The sequence below is a fragment of the Drosophila miranda genome (assembly GCF_003369915.1).
Source record: "Drosophila miranda strain MSH22 chromosome Y unlocalized genomic scaffold, D.miranda_PacBio2.1 Contig_Y1_pilon, whole genome shotgun sequence".
NCBI lineage: Eukaryota > Metazoa > Arthropoda > Insecta > Diptera > Drosophilidae > Drosophila > Drosophila miranda.
Genome location: NW_022881603.1, coordinates 2,082,828 through 2,101,072, shown reverse-complemented (window position 1 = coordinate 2,101,072; position 18,245 = coordinate 2,082,828). Strand labels below are relative to the sequence as shown.

General features: G+C 55.0%; 2 protein-coding genes and 2 pseudogenes across 2 annotated transcripts; all 4 read left to right on the top strand.

The window, feature by feature from the left end:
- The first annotated feature begins 255 nt into the window (after positions 1-255).
- On the top strand, positions 256-17,396 carry LOC117191221 (annotated as a pseudogene).
- On the top strand, positions 13,398-14,482 carry LOC117190177 (pollen-specific leucine-rich repeat extensin-like protein 1). The gene is made up of 2 exons (XM_033395238.1): positions 13,398-14,039; positions 14,132-14,482. The coding sequence occupies exons 1-2, from the start codon at positions 13,398-13,400 to the stop codon at positions 14,480-14,482; spliced, it is 993 nt and encodes a 330-aa protein (XP_033251129.1).
- Positions 14,533-18,245, top strand: part of LOC117190176 — a 26,755-nt pseudogene continuing 23,042 nt past the window's right edge.
- Positions 17,009-17,853, top strand: LOC117191226 (pre-mRNA-splicing factor syf1 homolog). Its single transcript, XM_033396144.1, has 2 exons — positions 17,009-17,149; positions 17,214-17,853. Exon 2 carries the CDS (start codon positions 17,292-17,294, stop codon positions 17,790-17,792), a length of 501 nt encoding a protein of 166 aa, XP_033252035.1. The 5' UTR covers positions 17,009-17,149; positions 17,214-17,291; the 3' UTR covers positions 17,793-17,853.

The following is an 18,245-nucleotide window of genomic DNA, read 5'->3' as shown; positions in this document are numbered from 1 at the left end:
TTTCTGTTTTTTTTTTAATAGTGCTTTTGTGTGTGTGTGTGTGTGTGTGTGTGTGAATATAACGACAGAATGGAAACGGCAAGGAAAGAACAGAAAGAGAGAATGCAGCAAAAGTGGAAGAACCAGGAAGAAGGTAAGAAAATGTTGTTTGTGTTTTTCTTTGCTGTACGATTATAGGCGATGAACTAAAAAGATATAAAATAAAATAGATCGATAGCATTTTGTTAGCTTTATCTTTAGTATAGAGGCAAATAAGGGGAAAAATTTTTACCAAGAATCATCTTTCTTATAGGAGAAAATACTAAAGGCAAACAGGACTATAAAAATAACGAAAAATACCGAAAAAGTCAACTTCGGCTGATCTTAAAAGGTTTTCAGTTCAAATCTAATGAAAATATATGCCTGTTGTTTTCTTTCAATTTAGAGAATAATATCGGGAGAAACGTATATGAAAATGGGTTTAATTATTTATTCTCGTAAATTGTTTTTTTGACAGTGTATGCCACGCCCAGACTCCCTTTATAATTGTGATTTTTGTTGTTGCTGTTGTTTCTGGTCAAGTGCTGTGAAGAGGTGGGGAATGAATGTTTATGTTTCCGACTAAAGTGCTTCTTTTGTAAATCACTTTCGAGCTCCAGAGCCATGCAAAGGCTGAGGTTGAAGGTTGAATTAAAATTCCTGCACTTATAATTATCTCCTGCTGTTGTCCTTTACGGACGCACATGTACATACATGTGTACATATGTACTTCCTTTCACCGCATGTATTTTCAAATGTCAATTAGTTGAGTTAATTGAGCGAAAGTGCAAAATGTGAACCGCAATAACGTTTATATAAATTTACGGAATTCACTCGCCTCTGTCAATCTTTTGGCTTCTATTGTCCCCTTGCCCCCCCTGGTCCTAGGTCTTTTGGCCTTTGTTGGGGCAGCAGAGCCCTTTTGCGAGGCCAGCTTTGCGCAGTTCGAGGAGCTGTCGTTGAACAAGCGCATGGAGGAGGTGGCCAAGAACGAGGAGGCCACCGAGGAGGACGACATCGATGTGGAGCTGCGCCTGTCGCGCTTCGAATACCTCATGGAGAGGCGTCTGCTGCTGCTGAACAGTGTCCTGCTGCGGCAGAATCCACACAACGTTCACGAGTGGCACAAGCGGGTCAACCTGTACGAGGACAAGCCCACGGAGATCATCAACACCTACACCGAGGCCGTGCAGACAGTCCAGCCCAAGCTGGCGGTGGGAAAGCTGCACACCACACCCTCTGGGTGGAGTTTGCCAAGTTCTACGAGTCCAATGGCCAGGTGGAGGACGCCCGCGTGGTCTTCGAGCGGGGCACCGAGGTGGAGTACGTCAAGGTGGAGGATCTGGCCGCCGTGTGGTGCGAGTGGGCGGAGATGGAGCTGCGCCAGCAGCAGTTCGAGGCTGTCCTCAAGCTGATGCAACGTGCCACGGCGTGCCCAAGCGGAAGGTGGCGTATCACGACTCGGAGACAGTGCAGTCGCGCCTCCACAGATCCCTGAAGGTGTGGTCCATGTACGCCGATCTGGAGGAGTCCTTTGGCACCTTCAAGACCTGCAAGGCTGTCTACGAGCGCATCATCGACCTGAAGATCTGCACGCCGCAGGTGATCATCAACTATGGCATGTTCCTCGAAGAGCACAACTACTTCGAGGAGGCCTATCGGGCCTACGAGAAGGGAATTGCCCTGTTTAAGTGGCCGAATGTGTACGACATCTGGAACTCGTATCTAAGCAAGTTCCTCGCGCGCTACGGGGGCACAAAGCTGGAGCGGGCCCGCGACCTCTTCGAACAGTGCCTGGATCAGTGTCCCGCTGAGCATGCCAAGTACTTTTACCTGCTCTACGCGAAGCTGGAGGAGGAGCACGGCCTGGCCCGGCATGCCACGTCCGCATGTCGGGCTCTGCCCGAGCAGCATATGCGCCACATGTGCGTCAAATTCGCCGAGCTGGAGACGAAGCTGGGCAAGGTGGATCGAGCCAGGGCCATCTACGCTCACAGGTGAGTCGACATTTAACCGTTGGATCGTCAATATTCTAAGCTCTCTTCTGCTTTGTCCCAACAGGTGTGCGATCCCCGCATCACGCATCACGGACTTGGAAGGAGTTCGAGGTGCGTCATGGCAACGAGGATACGATGCGTGAAATGCTGCGGATCAAGCGTTCCATTCAGGCCACCTACAACACGAACACGAATGGTGTGGCTGCCGATGATGATGCTGGCTCCGGACCGCCAGACGGCGGCCGAGGCCAAGCAGAAGCCCGCCGAGAAGGCTGCCTCCAATATCATGTTTGTGCGCGGCGAGACCCAGGGCGGGGCCAAGGGCAAGGAAAATACAGTCGTCAATCCGGATGAGATTGATATTGGCGACAGCGAGGACGACGAAGACGATGAGGAGGAGGACCTGCAGCAGCCGAGTGGAGACCAGGCCGAGGCAGGCCAGGCCACAACCAAAACCGATTAGGAGGGCCTCATCATGAAGAAAATGCGCTTCGAACAAAAGGCCATACCGGCCAAGGTCTTTGGCAGCCTCAAGCCGACAAATCAATCCGATTCCGATGAGGGATAAATCTTTTGTTTCTTTTGATTACGCGAAATATAAATGTATGTCTGTGGAATACTTCCCTCGATTTGAGACCTATTCTTCGGAGACCTATTCGTCGTTTTGTTCGGAAATTCATAAATTCCTCGAATCTCAGCAGGCGTTGGCAATGTTTCCCTGCCAGAGCTTGAGCCTTGGGATATCTCATTCCTTTCGAATCAGCTGTTGGAAGCACATCTATTCTCTCTATTTTTTAGATTTACATTTTTTTTATTCGGAAAAAAGCAAAATTTGTCTGGAACTGTCTGAAAAATAAGAGAACTTTCGTAACCTGTCGCGAGGGACTGTCACTATCATTAAGCGATGAAGTCTGTACGCTTGATGCACGCCCTGTGCAGGCGTGTCCAGCACACATTCCTGGCCAGACGCAGAGATGTGGAACAGCGACGGCACTACGCCGAGAAATGTGACTCGGTGATCAAAGGCGTTGTGGTGGGCGTGTACGCCAAGGAGGGCGACCGCCAGCCCAAGATGACACCATCCGGCGAGAAGTTTGACGATCGCGTCCGGGAGCGTCGCATCGCGTGATCTAATTCTCTTTCGCTCGCCTTCTTTTCGTTGAGTGGAGTTGCTTGGAAATTCCAGTTGCTGTACCGTTGCCTCTTAGCCGCGCCTTCCACTAACTTAAACCACTAATTTAATAGGATTATAAATACAATCAATGGCCGGAAAGAATTACATATACCTACATATATATGTCAACGTGTCCCGTTTTTTTTGGTGATTTGTTGTTATTCGACCAAAAATTGCTGCCTTCTCGTTTCATTTGTTGTACCGTTGTAGCTGAGCGTCTTTGGTGCTAAGTGCGTCTTGCGGGAAAAATTAGTGGATTATTCGCGCACAAAAAGAGCCGATCGCGGAAAGAAAAATATGAATAAATTATAAAATTCATTTGTGTTTCTGTTTTTTTTTTTTAATAGTGCTTTTGTGTGTGTGTTTGTGTGTGAATATAACGACAGAATGGAAACGGCAAGGAAAGAACAGAAAGAGAGAATGCAGCAAAAGTGGAAGAACCAGGAAGAAGGTAAGAAAATGTTGTTTGTGTTTTTCTTTGCTGTACGATTATAGGCGATGAACTAAAAAGATATAAAATAAAATAGATCGATAGCATTTTGTTAGCTTTATCTTTAGTATGGAGGCAAATAAGGGGAAAAATTTTTACCAAGAATCATCTTTCTTATAGGAGAAAATACTAAAGGCAAACAGGACTATAAAAATAACGAAAAATACCGAAAAAGTCAACTTCGGCTGATCTTAAAAGGTTTTCAGTTCAAATCTAATGAAAATATATGCCTGTTGTTTTCTTTCAATTTAGAGAATAATATCGGGAGATAAGAACCCCCGCCCCTTCCCTTCGCGGATTCGGGACGCTCCGCGAAGCGGCAGCCAATCCGAAGCCGACGAAGACGAAGACACGTAGATACTGATAAGTTAGAGATCGGCGGAGCAGACTTCACTTACGCGGAGACCCGGGCCGAGTACAGACGTTGTCCCGCGTGACAACTAGTTAAGAATCCTTCCGGGAACGTGACGAAACGACAAAAAAAAATATATTCAAAGTAACAAATTACCTGTGTAACTAGCAAGCAAATAAATCATTATTGTAACGAGAACCAACCCCGTGTAAGTCATTTTTGGGGATCCAAACCCCTCCCCGGTCACCAACAACTACTCGCCAGCGAGCCACACTCACCTCCACTAACCCCCGATCAATCCTCGAAACCCCCCCCCCCCCCCCCCTCACGCAGGTGTGACACGCCCTGCGCCCCTCTCTCGACCCCCACAGGTGTGACTCGCCCTGTGACCCCTCTTTCCCGACCCACGCAGGTCTGCCTCGCCCTGCGTCCGCCTCTCTCTCGACCCACGCGGGTGTGCCTCGCTCCGCGCCTTTCTTCTCGACCCTCACGTCCGCCCAGTAAGACGAGCCGACCCCCCCTTTCGGAGTTCCTGCGAACTACAAATTTCTTGTAGGAAGACCCCTGGACAGGACTGAGCTTACTTCAGCCTGGAAGAGGAGACATTACAAGTGGCGCCCGAGCAGGGACCCGAACGAAACTCTAACGAGGGGTTCGTGGATTAAAAACCCGCGGCAGTCGGGAGTGCAAGAGACAGACCAAAAAAAAAAAAAAAACGGGGAAAGATAACCCCCCGCGTGTACGCCTACGTGCATACGCGGCCGATCGCTCGACCGCAGAAAAAAACGAGGGGGAACGTTGTGAGTTGCTGCGTACACCGCAACTCTACAGTTATACTCGATACTAAGTCAGTATGGCTCTCCCGCGGCAGACGACGCTAATATTGAACCACACGACAAAGAGTGCGTGCGAGAGAGACAGAAAATCAGTCTGAGCGTGACGTCGGGCGCTGCGTGGCCACTGCAAATTGATTTCTTGCTTTTGGCAACAAAAAGAAGTGCGGATACCAAATTTGGTTACTCTAGCCTTAATAGTCTCTGAGATTTGTGGATGCCCCAGATTTTCGTCCTTTGCGGGGGCGGAAGGGGGTGTGGCGAAATTTGGACACGAAACGGTCAAGGTCAGATATCACAGGAGTGAGGATACCAAATTTGGTTGCTCTGGCTCTTATATGTTCTGAGATCCTTGAACTCATATTTTGCAATTGGCAAAGCCGACCATGAAACCTGTGTGTTAGAGAGAGACAGAGCGAGAAAGAATGAAATTGTTTTCTTGATTCTGGCTATAATAATTATACGATCTGGTTGAGATTTTACAATCTAGAACATATAGTCATCCTCTACGATTCTGCATTTTTGGTTTTATCGTATCTTTAAAAATGTGGATGCCACAGATTTTCGTCCTTTGTGGGGGCGGAAGTGGGCGTGGCGAAGTTTTGAAATATTTTTGTAGCAGTGACATATCACAGATGTCTGGATCCAAAAGATCGTTGCTCTAGCTCTTATAGTCTTTGAGCACTAGGCGCTGAAGGGGACGGACGGACGGACAGACGGACGGACGGACGGACAGACGGACAGACAGACAGGGCTCAATCGACTCGGCTATTGATGCTGATCAAGAATATATATACTTTATGGGGTCGGAAACGATTCCTTCTGGACGTTACACACATCCACTTTTACCACAAATCTAATATACCCCAATACTCATTTTGAGTATCGGGTGTAAAAACCCACCCCACTACCGCGGCGCCTAACCGTGCTCAAATCCCCACAATTCTAACGGTGAGGATCGCGAACGAGTCTACGTAGGTGTACTAGGTGACAGTGAAAAGAAAAGGGAACACAGTACCTCAAGATCCCGGACGCTCAACCAGTCCGTAGAAACAGCGACGCAACGACCAAGAGAAGCATGGAGCCCTATACGGGGGAACAATCAGATGAATACGACGGGGACGAATTGACCGTTAATCCGGGGGTCAGCACCGGCTGGATCCACAAACGCCGCCGGGAATAACTGGAAGCCTTCGCGGAAGAATTCGGGTACGACCGCGAAGGGACAGTTGAGGACCTAAGGAAAAGGTTCGCCACGCTGGTTGAAGGACCCCTCGAACAAGAGGCCTGGATTCGACTGGCGGAACTCGAACGGCAATACGCCAAACCACCGGGACGCGCAAAGTCGCCGCAACCCTCTACTTCCGGGCAGGCGGAGAGACGGAAGGCAGACCCCAAAAGCGGTCTGCAGATCCCTGGGGCCCCCGAAGGCAGACCAACCGGCCCGCCCATCGTGGGGACCGCAGCCGCCCCCCCAAGACCCCCGTCCCCAGAGGTCCGCCCCTCTCCCATGAGGAGGCTCCTCCCTGAAAGCGATAGACCCCGGGGAGGTAACGACGCGTTGGAAGCCCATCGATACAGTCAAGCTGCCCAGATGGCGGAACGGATTAGGAGGTGGGGAATCCAATTCGACGGACAGGATGATCCGTTGTCTTTCATCGAGCTGTTGGAAGAACGCGCGCTTTCGTACGGGATAGACACCAACCACTTGCCTCGAGCTATGGCGGAAATCCTTATCGACCGAGCCAACCGCTGGTTCCGCACCAGCAGGCTGCAAGGCGCCTCGTGGGTCAACTTCCGGCAAGAATTTTTGGCCTTTTTCCTCCCGCCGCGGTATTTCGAACAGTAAGAGGTTCAGATCCGAGCCCGCAAGCAAGCGACGGGCGAGTCATTCAAGGACTTCATAATCGAGCTCAGGTTGCTCATGCAACACGCCGGGTACAATGATGCCCAAGAGCTCAACAGGATTTATGATAATACTCTGCCGGCATTTCAACTGTACGTGCGAAGACACGAACGGCGAAGTTTGGCCCAACTAACGATGTTGGCTATGGAGTTCGAATCCATCCAAGAGCGGAATAACCCCACTGCTCCCACTGCCCCTCGGCCCGGCCCAAGATACACTAGACCGACGACGCACCAGACGCAAAACGAGGTCGAAGCAAACCGGACTTCCTTTTGGAGGCCCCAATGGGACACGGCAGGACCGGCAAGGAGACCATCGTCAAACCGACCCGATACTCCAGCGCCGGAAGTCGCTCACCGCATGGTCACCACCCCCATCGCCAACCCACGGATGGCCTGTCGCTGCTGCGGCGAAGCCGGCCATGCCTCCCACAATTGCACAAACCCCTCTATCCTGTTCTGTTGGGAATGCGGTAAGCGAGGCGTAAGGACCATCGATTGCTGCCGCCAAGACTCGTCGGGAAACGACCAGCGTCCCCGACTGGCACGGGAACAGCCGGGAACGACGCCACCCCAAACCCAGAACTAAGCCACCCACTACAGATACAGGACGGCCGGATAGTGGCGAGGGTGACGATAGGAGGACGGGCCACAGAGGCCACTGTGGATACCGGGGCGTCCCGGAGTTTCGTCAGCGCCAACCTCACCCGGCAGCTCGGCAACGACGCCGGCCTCAGGGAAGCGTGCGTCCAGATCCGCCTGGCAGACGGGTCGGTACGCGAAGTAACGCAAATTCTGTTGGCGTTCGTTAAACTGGACAAGCGCGAGGTACAGATACCGCTCCTAGTGTTACCAAACATGCTAGAGCAGGTCATCGTGGGGATGGACTTTCTCTGCGCCATCGAAACAACGATACAGTGTGGCACCACCCTCCTCCAACTCCGCGACAGTCGCCTCGCGACAAATACACCGGTAGTTACCGCCAGCCAGGAGCACACCCCAGAACACGCGCCTACGAAACCCAAGGCGACGAACGATACGCCACGCAAACAAGGAATCAGGAACACGAAGCCCAGGACCCCGACGGAACGCCCTGACCCCAGGTCATCCAACCAGGGCAAAATCTCGGGTAAGGCAACAAGGGACGCGAACAGACCCACCAGGACCCCCGGTCCAACGTCCTCGACGAGTGGTGGAGAGCCCGGAGCAACGATCGAACCCCCACGGCGGCGACGATCGTCCAGCAGCCCAGCACCGAATACAACGACCACGTTAGCCGCCCCGGCGAGCGAGCGCGGTAACGCAGCCCTTTCGATAACGGAAACTCCCACATCCGAAATCGTCCTTTTTGCCGGAAGTTTTACCAGCCGACAACCGGGAATAGGAGCAACAGCCACTCGAGACACCGACCGGGGCCCCGACGCGCCCGTGGCCGGAGATCAACTCATCAGCACAAACGCCACGGGGCGCTGCCGGAGCCACCCTCCCCGCGTCGCCGAAGGGGCTTACAATAGCAGGCACCAGAGCGGAAATCAGCGTCACCCGAACGAGCCACTGGTTTAGTACTAGCGGCATAATCGAGACCCGCATGTTCGTGCATCACGCCGAATACGACACGACCCATGTATTCAGCCGGAGTCCCGAAAATGCCCTGCCTACACCCGAAACTACCCCGGTGGTCGCTAATATGAGGGAGTACCCTCGTGGGATCGAACCGCCAAGCGCGTTCGACATGACCATACTCCCCGAGGGCCGAGACCAGACCCCCGCTCCCGGAACCAGCCGGCTAAGCGAAGAGGAGCCAGAAAGAGTCCTGGCCTCCCGACGTGGCGCCGCAAATCAAGGAATTCCTGGACGAAGAGCTGCCGAAGCTCGCAGGCCTCCGAGGGACCACGGACCTCACGGAGCACACGATAGTTATGAGGGACCAGCGTCCCATAAAGCAACGGTACTACCCAAAGAACCCGGCTATGCGTCGGATCATCGACGAGCAGGTCGACCAGCTGATAGCAGAAGGCCTGATCGAGCCCTCGCGAAGTCCCCACAGCGCCCCCATTGTCCTCGTCCGCAAAAAGGACGGGAGGTGGCGCATGTGTGTGGACTATCGACAACTAAACGAACATTCGATCCCGGACGCATACCCGTTGCCGAGGATCAACTATATACTGGAAAGACTCCGAAACGCGCGGTTCATCACCACGCTGGATCTGAAGAATGGATACTGGCAGATACCGATGGCCCATGACAGTAAGGAGGCCACGGTGCCCGGAAGAGGCCTCTATCAGTGGAAGGTAATGCCTTTCGGGTTACATTCCGCGGGAGCCACGTTCCAGCGTACCCTCGACACGGTCATCGGCGCAGACATGGAACCCTTTGCTTTCGCGTATCTGGACGACATAGTCATCGTCGGCAAGGATTTCGCGGAACATTTGCGCAACGTCAAGAGAGTCTTCTCGCGACTGCGCCGGGCCAATCTGCGGATCAACGCAGACAAATGCGTATTTTTCCAGCGCCGCATAAAATACCTGGGTCACATGGTCAGCGAGGAAGGCATTCATACCGACCCTGACAAGATAGCGGCCGTCAAAGACCTGAGACGGCCCACTAACCTGAAGGAATTGCGGCAATGCATAGGCATGGCGGGCTGGTATCGTCGATTCGTCCCCAATTTCGCCACCATAGTGCAACCGATGTCATTGCTACTAAAGAAGGGGAGAGCATGGGCATGGGGACAGGAACAACAGGACTCCTTCGACGAACTCAAAGTGCGACTCACCACCGCCCCGGTGCTCGCCTGCCCGGACTTCAACGTCAAATTCTCCCTGCAGACCGACGCGAGCAACGTGGGTGTGGGCGCGGTCCTAACCGAAGAGATCGAAGGGAAGGAACGCGTCATCGCCTACGTCAGCCGGCGCCTTAACAAGGCAGAGGAGAATTATTCGGCCACCGACAAGGAATGCCTGGCCGTCATATGGGCAATCCGGAAATTGCGCTGTTACTTGGAAGGATACCGGTTCGACGTGGTGACCGACCATCTCGCGCTGAAATGGCTAAACACCCTTGAGAGTCCTTACGGGAGAGTGGCGAGATGGGCGCTGGAGCTGCAGCAGTACCAATACGACGTACATTATCTGGCCGGCAACCAGAACGTGGTCGCCGACGCGCTCTCCAGGCAACCTTTGGAATCCCTTTCACGCGTCGAAGAAGAGGGCACGACCTGCCCGTGGCTCAGAAGAAGGATCCAACAAGTTCACGGCGAGCGCCAAAAATACCCGGACTACACGTGCGAAAACGGGCAGCTTTACCGAAACCTGGGGCACGGAGCCGACGATGACGACCACGTGCCGTGGAAGCTCTGTGTGCCCAAGGACTGCCGAGCGAGAGTCCTCCGCGAGTGCCACGACCAACCGACGGCAGGCCACCTCGGCGTGCGGAAAACTATCACGAGGATATCCCAGAGGTATTATTGGCCGGGATTTTATCGCGACGTGAGGCGATATATCCGCGGTTGCGCGAGCTGCCAGAGGTTCAAGGCTACCCAACGCAAGCCAGTGGGCCGGATGCTCACTCGCAAGGCCGAGGAACCCTTCGCCACCCTGTGCGCCGACTTCGTCGGACCGTTACCCCGATCCAAACGGGGGAACGCCATCCTGCTAGTTTTCTTTGACACCTTCTCCAAATGGGTCGAACTGGTGCCCCTTAAGAAGGCAACGACGGCTAGCCTCGAACGAGCTTTCAGGGAACGCATACTGAGTAGCTTCGGTGTTCCGAAGTTGTTTGTCTGTGACAACGGCACCCAGTTCACCAGACGGTCGTTCAAGACCTTCCTGCACACCGCCGGCGTGGAACTCCAACACACCGCGCCCTATTGTCCGCAAGAGAACCCGACGGAAAGGGCAAACCGGACCGTGAAGACGATGATCGCCCAATTCGTGGACGATCACCAAAACACGTGGGACGAACTCTTGCCAGAAATGACGCTGGCGATCAACTCGAGCGTCTCGGAGACTACCGGTTTCAGCCCGGCATTCCTCGTACACGGAAGAGAGCCCCGATTGCCCGGCGCCTTATACGACGAGGTCACGCCGGGGACGGGAAGCGCCCAGGAAACTCCTATGGGTAAGGCCGCCAGGCTAAAAGAAGTGTTCGCCATCGTCAGAAACAACATTCAAAGGGCCAGCCAAGAACAAGGGAGGCACTACAACCTTCGCCGACGACAGTGGCGTCCCACGATCGGTTCGCTAGTACTTCTACGGCAGCATCACCTCTCAAACGCCGCCAAAGGCTTCGCGGCAAAACTGGCCCCTAAATTTGACGGCCCCTATCGCGTGAAGGGTTTCCCGTCGCCAAACATCGTTCAGCTGCAGCACCCGAGCAGCCGGAAACGGAAGGTCGCCAACATCAACGATCTGAGAGAATTCCACGACCGCGAACCCGACGAACGTGCCGGGGAGGCGGACGACCCAGGTACCGCCGAACAAGCGCCGGACCACGACAGGCGCACAGGTACCGGCTGAAACGAAGGGAAAGGGGGGGAAGGGGCGCCCGTGCCGGGGAAAAACCCGAGCGAGGCAAGCGACGACTGCCCGGATCCCGAAAAGTACCGACACTAGGTCGACCGACGGCGTAGCCCGCGACAAGCGTCTCCGGCAGTCCGAGACCCCACCATCACCGATCAGTGCCATTCCGCCACCACAGCCGAACGGTCGAATCGATCCCAACCCAAACGCATCCGAAGATAACGCAAAACCCATACAACATGAAGGACGTACTGATTTTCCTCACTCTGCTAACCTCGACGCGCGCGCTGGTCAAGTTGAATGACTACACTAACGCGGACTATATCCCAATAGCGGACGGGGACGCCATCATTTGGGCCAACCACGGATACCTGCACCACACTACGAACGTGACTTCATACGAAGATTACGTCGCCGAAACGGAACAAGCCGCGGAGCTGTTTAGCCTAGACCGGATGGCGCAAGTGATAGCAGCCGACCTGGACCACATCAAGAACCTGGTGGCCACGCTAAGGGTCCACCATCGGGGAACAAGGAGTATAAACCTGCTCGGAACAGCATTGAAGGTAGTGGCCGGAACGCCCGACTTCGACGACTGGGAGCAGGTCAAATTCCAACAAAAGCAGCTGGCGGAGTCCAGCCGTGGCCAAAACGAAATCAACTCCAGGATTCAAACCCGGATCAACGAGCTGACCCGCCTCGTGAACCACATCGCCAAGGAGGACAACGCCGACCGGGCCGAAGCCATAATAGCCCGGAACAGGATCATTATAACGGATCTGGGAGACCTCATCCTGGCCTTAACCCTTGCCAAGATCAACGTGATCAGCCCCGCCCTTCTGGACGGCGCTGACATTAAGGAATTGGGCGAGCAACACCTCGCTAACATCAGCCTAGTGGAGCTACTAGAAGTGTCAAACATTAGCGTCTTCCAGAGCGCAGACCTACTCCACTTTCTCATCAAGTTTCCCCAACCGAAGCTGGTCTGTAGGAAAATGCTTATTTTCCCGGTCCAACATCAGAACAAGATACTGGATTTCAGCGAGGGAGACATCGTAGCAGAATGCGGGCCCCAAACCCTCAGCATCGGGGATTGCGAAGCCACCATCGGCGCTACGTTTTGCAGAGAACGCGAGGGGATCACCTGCGCTCAGCAGATGGTGACCGGGTCCGTCGCGCACTGCGCGACTTCGCCCCACTTGGATCCGATCGTCGTGGTGGACCACGGCACCATCATCGTCAACGACGCAAGGTTCACCGTTGTAGATGAGGCGGGGACCACCCAAGCAATCTCGGGATCGTACCTAGTTACGTATTCCCACCGGGTCTCGTTTAACGGGACCTGGTACGTGAATCACCTCGGCGACTCCAAAAGAAAGGCGGTGGTACCGGCGATGACTCGAATAAACGTAACGGCACACAAGGAAAAGCTAAGCTTGCCGTTCCTACGGGAGTTAAGCCTACAAAATTCAAACTACATCGACGACCTGAACGAGACGGTGACGATAAGGAGCGCCGCCTCCTATTTGTTCACCCTCGTCGTCGCCATCCCTCTCTGCGCCATCATCTGGGTGCTATACCGCCGCCTCAAATCCCAAGGCCTTCGGAACGAGCATACAGCACGAGACGTGGAGGCCGCCCCCCGTAACCCCCCGGCCAATGACGAACCGTCCAGAACAACAGAGACGGCGCACGGTACTGTCGCCCCCGGCAGATCCTTCCCGCGGCGATACATGCCCAGAGGCCGGCCGAGCCCAGCGATAAGAGCTGGCCCTACACCTGGCCCATCGGCGCCCGAAATCCGATCGGAGCCCGCGTGCGACGCATAGCTGCGCTATTACAGAATTGCAAGCCCGCTGACGCCGGCTCCCGTGAGTCGCGCTGTCAGCGGAGGGAAATGCATGACGTTAGAAATACAAGAAATAAGTCAGATTCCGAACGCCGAGCGAGCAAGGCGATTTTGATAAAACCCTACTATACCAGAACCAAAACAATGTAAGTTTTCGTCAGGCCCCCTGGGAGGCCCTAGAATTAAGAAGATTAAATCAGATTAAATAGAAAATAGACACTCTCCCCCTCCCCGAACTCTACGCACCGAAGAACCAGCCATGAACGCCACCGAGAACACCCCAGCTAAGGCGCACCAGAGAGCCGCTGCATCAGCAGAGTCACCCGAAGTCGTAGACCTCACGGATTTCTCCGACGCCGAGGAACCGGAGTCCGCTGCCAAGGCGGACGAGGAAGCCGCCCCGAAGCCAGGAGTAGCCGAAGAACCCCACACCTCCGATGGGGACATGTACGCAGATATGGAGCTAGGCGCCGACGAGGCAGGGGCAGCCGACCACGAGGGTCCCCGAGACAGCCCCCCGCTGTTCTTCCGCCGACCATCCGGGTTCCGTCGAGAGAACCTGTGGTCGCCGCCGCCGTATAAACGACGAGCCGCGCCCTGCTCCCCGGAGCCAGGGTCACCGTCATTCGAAGAGGAGTTCGAAGATGCCGGTTCTAGCCAGCACAGCTTCCCGGAACCAGAGACGCCATCATACGCGCCGATGTTCGAACAGGAGTTTGAAGATGCCGGTTATCACCAGCGCCGCGATCCCCGAACCGGCCGTGGCATTTACCGCCCCGAGAGGGGGCTGGAGCGTTACATACCGAAACCATACAACGCGTACTACGACGACGGGGAGAGCGAAGAGGAGGAACCCTACGGTCGGCAATTCATAGCCGAAACAGAGACCTTTCACCACACGGTCACGCCATGGGGGTTACGCGTCACGCGTAACCACCAGATGTCCGTAGACGTCTTTGTCCCTCCCGGCCGGAATGTCAACGCGTTCTTCAGGACATTCCGAGAAGCCGCGGAACCAATCGACTACCGCTCCGAACCGGCCGCCCCAGCCAGGGCAAGCCCCCGCACGCCGAAGCGCGACCGCCAACGCCCGCATCGGATCCTCCCCGATGCCCCAATCCTCCCGAAGAGTCAGCGGCGGCCACGCCCCCGCACGCTGAAGCGCGACCGCCAACGCCCGCATCGGATCCTCCCCGATGCCCCAATCCTCCAGAAGAGTCAGCGGCGACCACACCAACGCACGCCGAAGCGCCCTACGCGGAGGCAGCGCAGGCCCTCCCACTGAATGGCCCACCGGGGCTACAGAAGAGGGAAACGCCGCTCCGGTTCGACAAGCGGAGCTGACCGAACCGGAGGAGCAGTGGGAAACGGGGCCGGACAGCGGGTACCCCACCATGACCCTACGGAGGGTAAAACAACCCGTTGCGGAGGAGACGGCGCCGACCCCCCAAACTGGGGAGTGGGAAGGACAAGACGAGTTGCTGGTGGACTGCGACTTGGATGAAATACTACGATTTCCTCAAGACGAATCCACGCGGGAGGGGCAAAGTCCAGCGGACTTCTTCCTGATCGAAGAGCTGAACCAGCCCACCCAGTGGGTAATCGCGCCGGCAGATTGGCAGGTGAACGTCCCAGGCCGGGCCCTACCGGCGGGCCTCATCGAGGAGATACACCAGCGGCTGCTGGAAGCGGAGAGGCTCCGTTTCCGAAGCTGGTCCTGGGATCAGTGCTATCGGGTCCACAAGCGATCCCGGGCCGCGCCTGTCTGCGTCGACCTCCTCCCGGGAGAAAGGGGGGGGGGGGGGGGGGGGGGGGTGTAACGAACCTTAGGAAGGTTCGTCACAGCGCGCTACATCGCGGGATCGTCACCGCCTCATTTTTCCCCTTTTTATATCTCCAGTTTCCCTTAAATATATCGTTACTTAGCCTTAAGAACAGAGAATGCATACAATAAATGTACCACCAAAAAGCTCCCGAAGCACAGACTAGCCGATAAGAACCCCCGCCCCTTCCCTTCGCGGCTTCGGGACGCTCCGCGAAGCGGCAGCCAATCCGAAGCCGACGAAGACGAAGACACGTAGATACTGATAAGTTAGAGATCGGCGGCAGCGAAGTTTTCCCGAGCGCGCAAGCGCGGAGCAGACTTCACTTACGCGGAGACCCGGGCCGAGTACAGACGTTGTCCCGCGTGACAACTAGTTAAGAATCCTTCCGGGAACGTGACGAAACGACAAAAAAAAAATATATTCAATGTAACAAATTACCTGTGTAACTAGCAAGCAAATAAATCATTATTGTAACGAGAACCAACCCCGTGTAAGTCATTTTTGGGGATCCAAACCCCTCCCCGGTCACCAACAACTACTCGCCAGCGAGCCACACTCACCTCCACTAACCCCCGATCAATCCTCGAAACCCCCCCTCACGCAGGTGTGACACGCCCTGCGCCCCTCTCTCGACCCCCACAGGTGTGACTCGCCCTGTGACCCCTCTTTCCCGACCCACGCAGGTGTGCCTCGCCCTGCGTCCGCCTCTCTCTCGACCCACGCGGGTGTGCCTCGCTCCGCGCCTTTCTTCTCGACCCTCACGTCCGCCCAGTAAGACGAGCCGACCCCCCCTTTCGGAGTTCCTGCGAACTACAAATTTCTTGTAGGAAGACCCCTGGACAGGACTGAGCTTACTTCAGCCTGGAAGAGGAGACATTACAATACATTTACGGAATTCACTCGCCTCTGTTAATCTTTTGGCTTCTATTGTCTCCTTGCCCCCCCTGGTCCTCGGTCTTTTGGCCTTTGTTGGGGCAGCAGAGCCCTTTTGCGAGGCCAGCTTTGCGCAGTTCTAGGAGCTGTCGTTGAACAAGCGCATGGAGGAGGTGGCCAAGAACGAGGAGGCCACCGAGGAGGACGACATCGATGTGGAGCTGCGCCTGTCGCGCTTCGAATACCTCATGGAGAGGCGTCTGCTGCTGCTGAACGGTGTCCTGCTGCGCCAGAATCCGCACAACGTTCACGAGTGGCACAAGCGGATCAACCTGTACGATGACAAGCCCACGGCGATCATCAACACCTACACCGAGGCCGTGCAGACAGTCCAGCCCAAGCTGGCGGTGGGAAAGCTGCACACCACACCCTCTGGGTGGAGTTTGCCAAGTTCTACGAGTCCAATGGCCAGGTGGAGGACGCCCGCGTGGTCTTCGAGCGGGGCACCGAGGTGGAGTACGTCAAGGTGGCAGATCTGGCCACCGTGTGGGCGAAGATGGAGCTGCGCCAGCAGCAGTTCGAGGCAGCCCTCAAGCTGATGCAACGTGCCACGGCCATGCCCAAGCGGAAAGTGGCGTATCACGACGACTCGGAGACAGTGCAGTCGCGCCTCCACAGATCCCTGAAGGTGTGGTCCATGTACGCCGATCTGGAGGAGTCCTTTGGCACCTTCAAGACCTGCAAGGCCGTCTACGAGAGCATCATCGACCTGAAGATCTGCACGCCGCAGGTGATCATCAACTATGGCATGTTCCTCGAAGAGCACAACTACTTCGAGGAGGCCTATCGGGCCTACGAGGAGGGCATTGCCCTGTTTAAGTGGCCGAATGTGTACGACATCTGGAACTCGTATCTAAGCAAGTTCCTCGCGCGCTACTGGGGCACAAAGCTGGAGCGGGCCCGCGACCTCTTCGAACAGTGCCTGGATCAGTGACCCGCTGAGCAATCCAATTACTTTTACCAGCTCTACGCGAAGCTGGAGGGGGAGCACGGCTTGGCCCGGCATGCCATGTCCGTCTACGATCGCGCCACGTCCGCCGTCAAGGAAGAGGAGATGTTCGACATAAACAACATATTCGTGAAGAAGGCCGCCGAGATCTACGGCCTGCCACGAACCAGGGAGATCTACGAGAAGGCCATCGAGGCTCTGCACGAGCAGCATATGCGCCACATGTGCGTCAAATTCGCCGAGCTGGAGACGAAGCTGGGCTAGGTGGATCGAGCCAGGGCCATCTACGCCCATTGCTCACAGGTGAGTCGACATTTAACCGTTGGATCGTCAATATTCTAAGCTCTCTTCTGCTTTGTCCCAACAGGTGTGCGATCCCCGCATCACGGCGGACTTCTGGCAGACCTGGAAGGAGTTCGAGGTGCGTCATGGCAACGAGGATACGATGCGTGAAATGCTGCGGATCAAGCGTTCCATTCAGGCCACCTACAACACTCAGGTCAACATGATGGCTGCCCAGTTTGTCAACACGAACACGAATGGTGTGGCTGCCGATGCTGGTGCTGGCTCCGGACCGGATGCCATGCGGCTGCTCGAGGAGAAGGCCCGCCAGGCGGCGGCCGAGGCCAAGCAGAAGCCCGCCGAGAAGGCTGCCTCCAATATCATGTTTGTGCGCGGCGAGACCCAGGGCGGGGCCAAGGGCAAGGAAAATACAGTCGTCAATCCGGATGAGATTGATATTGGCGACAGCGACGACGACGACGACGATGAGGAGGAGGACCTGCAGCAGCCGAGTGGAGACCAGGCCGAGGCAGGCCAGGCCACAACCAAAACCGATGACGAGGGCCTCATCATGAAGAAACTGCGCTTCGAACAAAAGGCCATACCGGCCAAGGTCTTTGGCAGCCTCAAGCCGACAAATCAATCCGATTCCGATGAGGGATAAATCTTTTGTTTCTTTTGATTACGCGAAATATAAATGTATGTCTGTGGAATACTTCCCTCGATTTGAGACCTATTCTTCGGAGACCTATTCTTCGGAGACCTATTCTTCGTTTTGTTCGGAAATTCATAAATTCCTCGAATCTCAGCAGGCGTTGGCAATGTTTCCCTGCCAGAGCTTGAGCCTTGGGATATCTCATTCCTTTCGAATCAGCTGTTGGAAGCACATCTATTCTCTCTATTTTTTAGATTTACATTTTTATACCCGATACTCAAAAAGAGTATTGGGGTATAGTAGATTTGTGGTAAAAGTGGATGTGTGTAACGTCCAGAAGGAATCGTTTCCGACCCCATAAAGTATATATATTCTTGATCAGCATCAATAGCCGAGTCGATTGAGCCCTGTCTGTCTGTCCGTCTGTCCGTCCGTCTGTCCGTCTGTCCGTCCCCTTCAGCG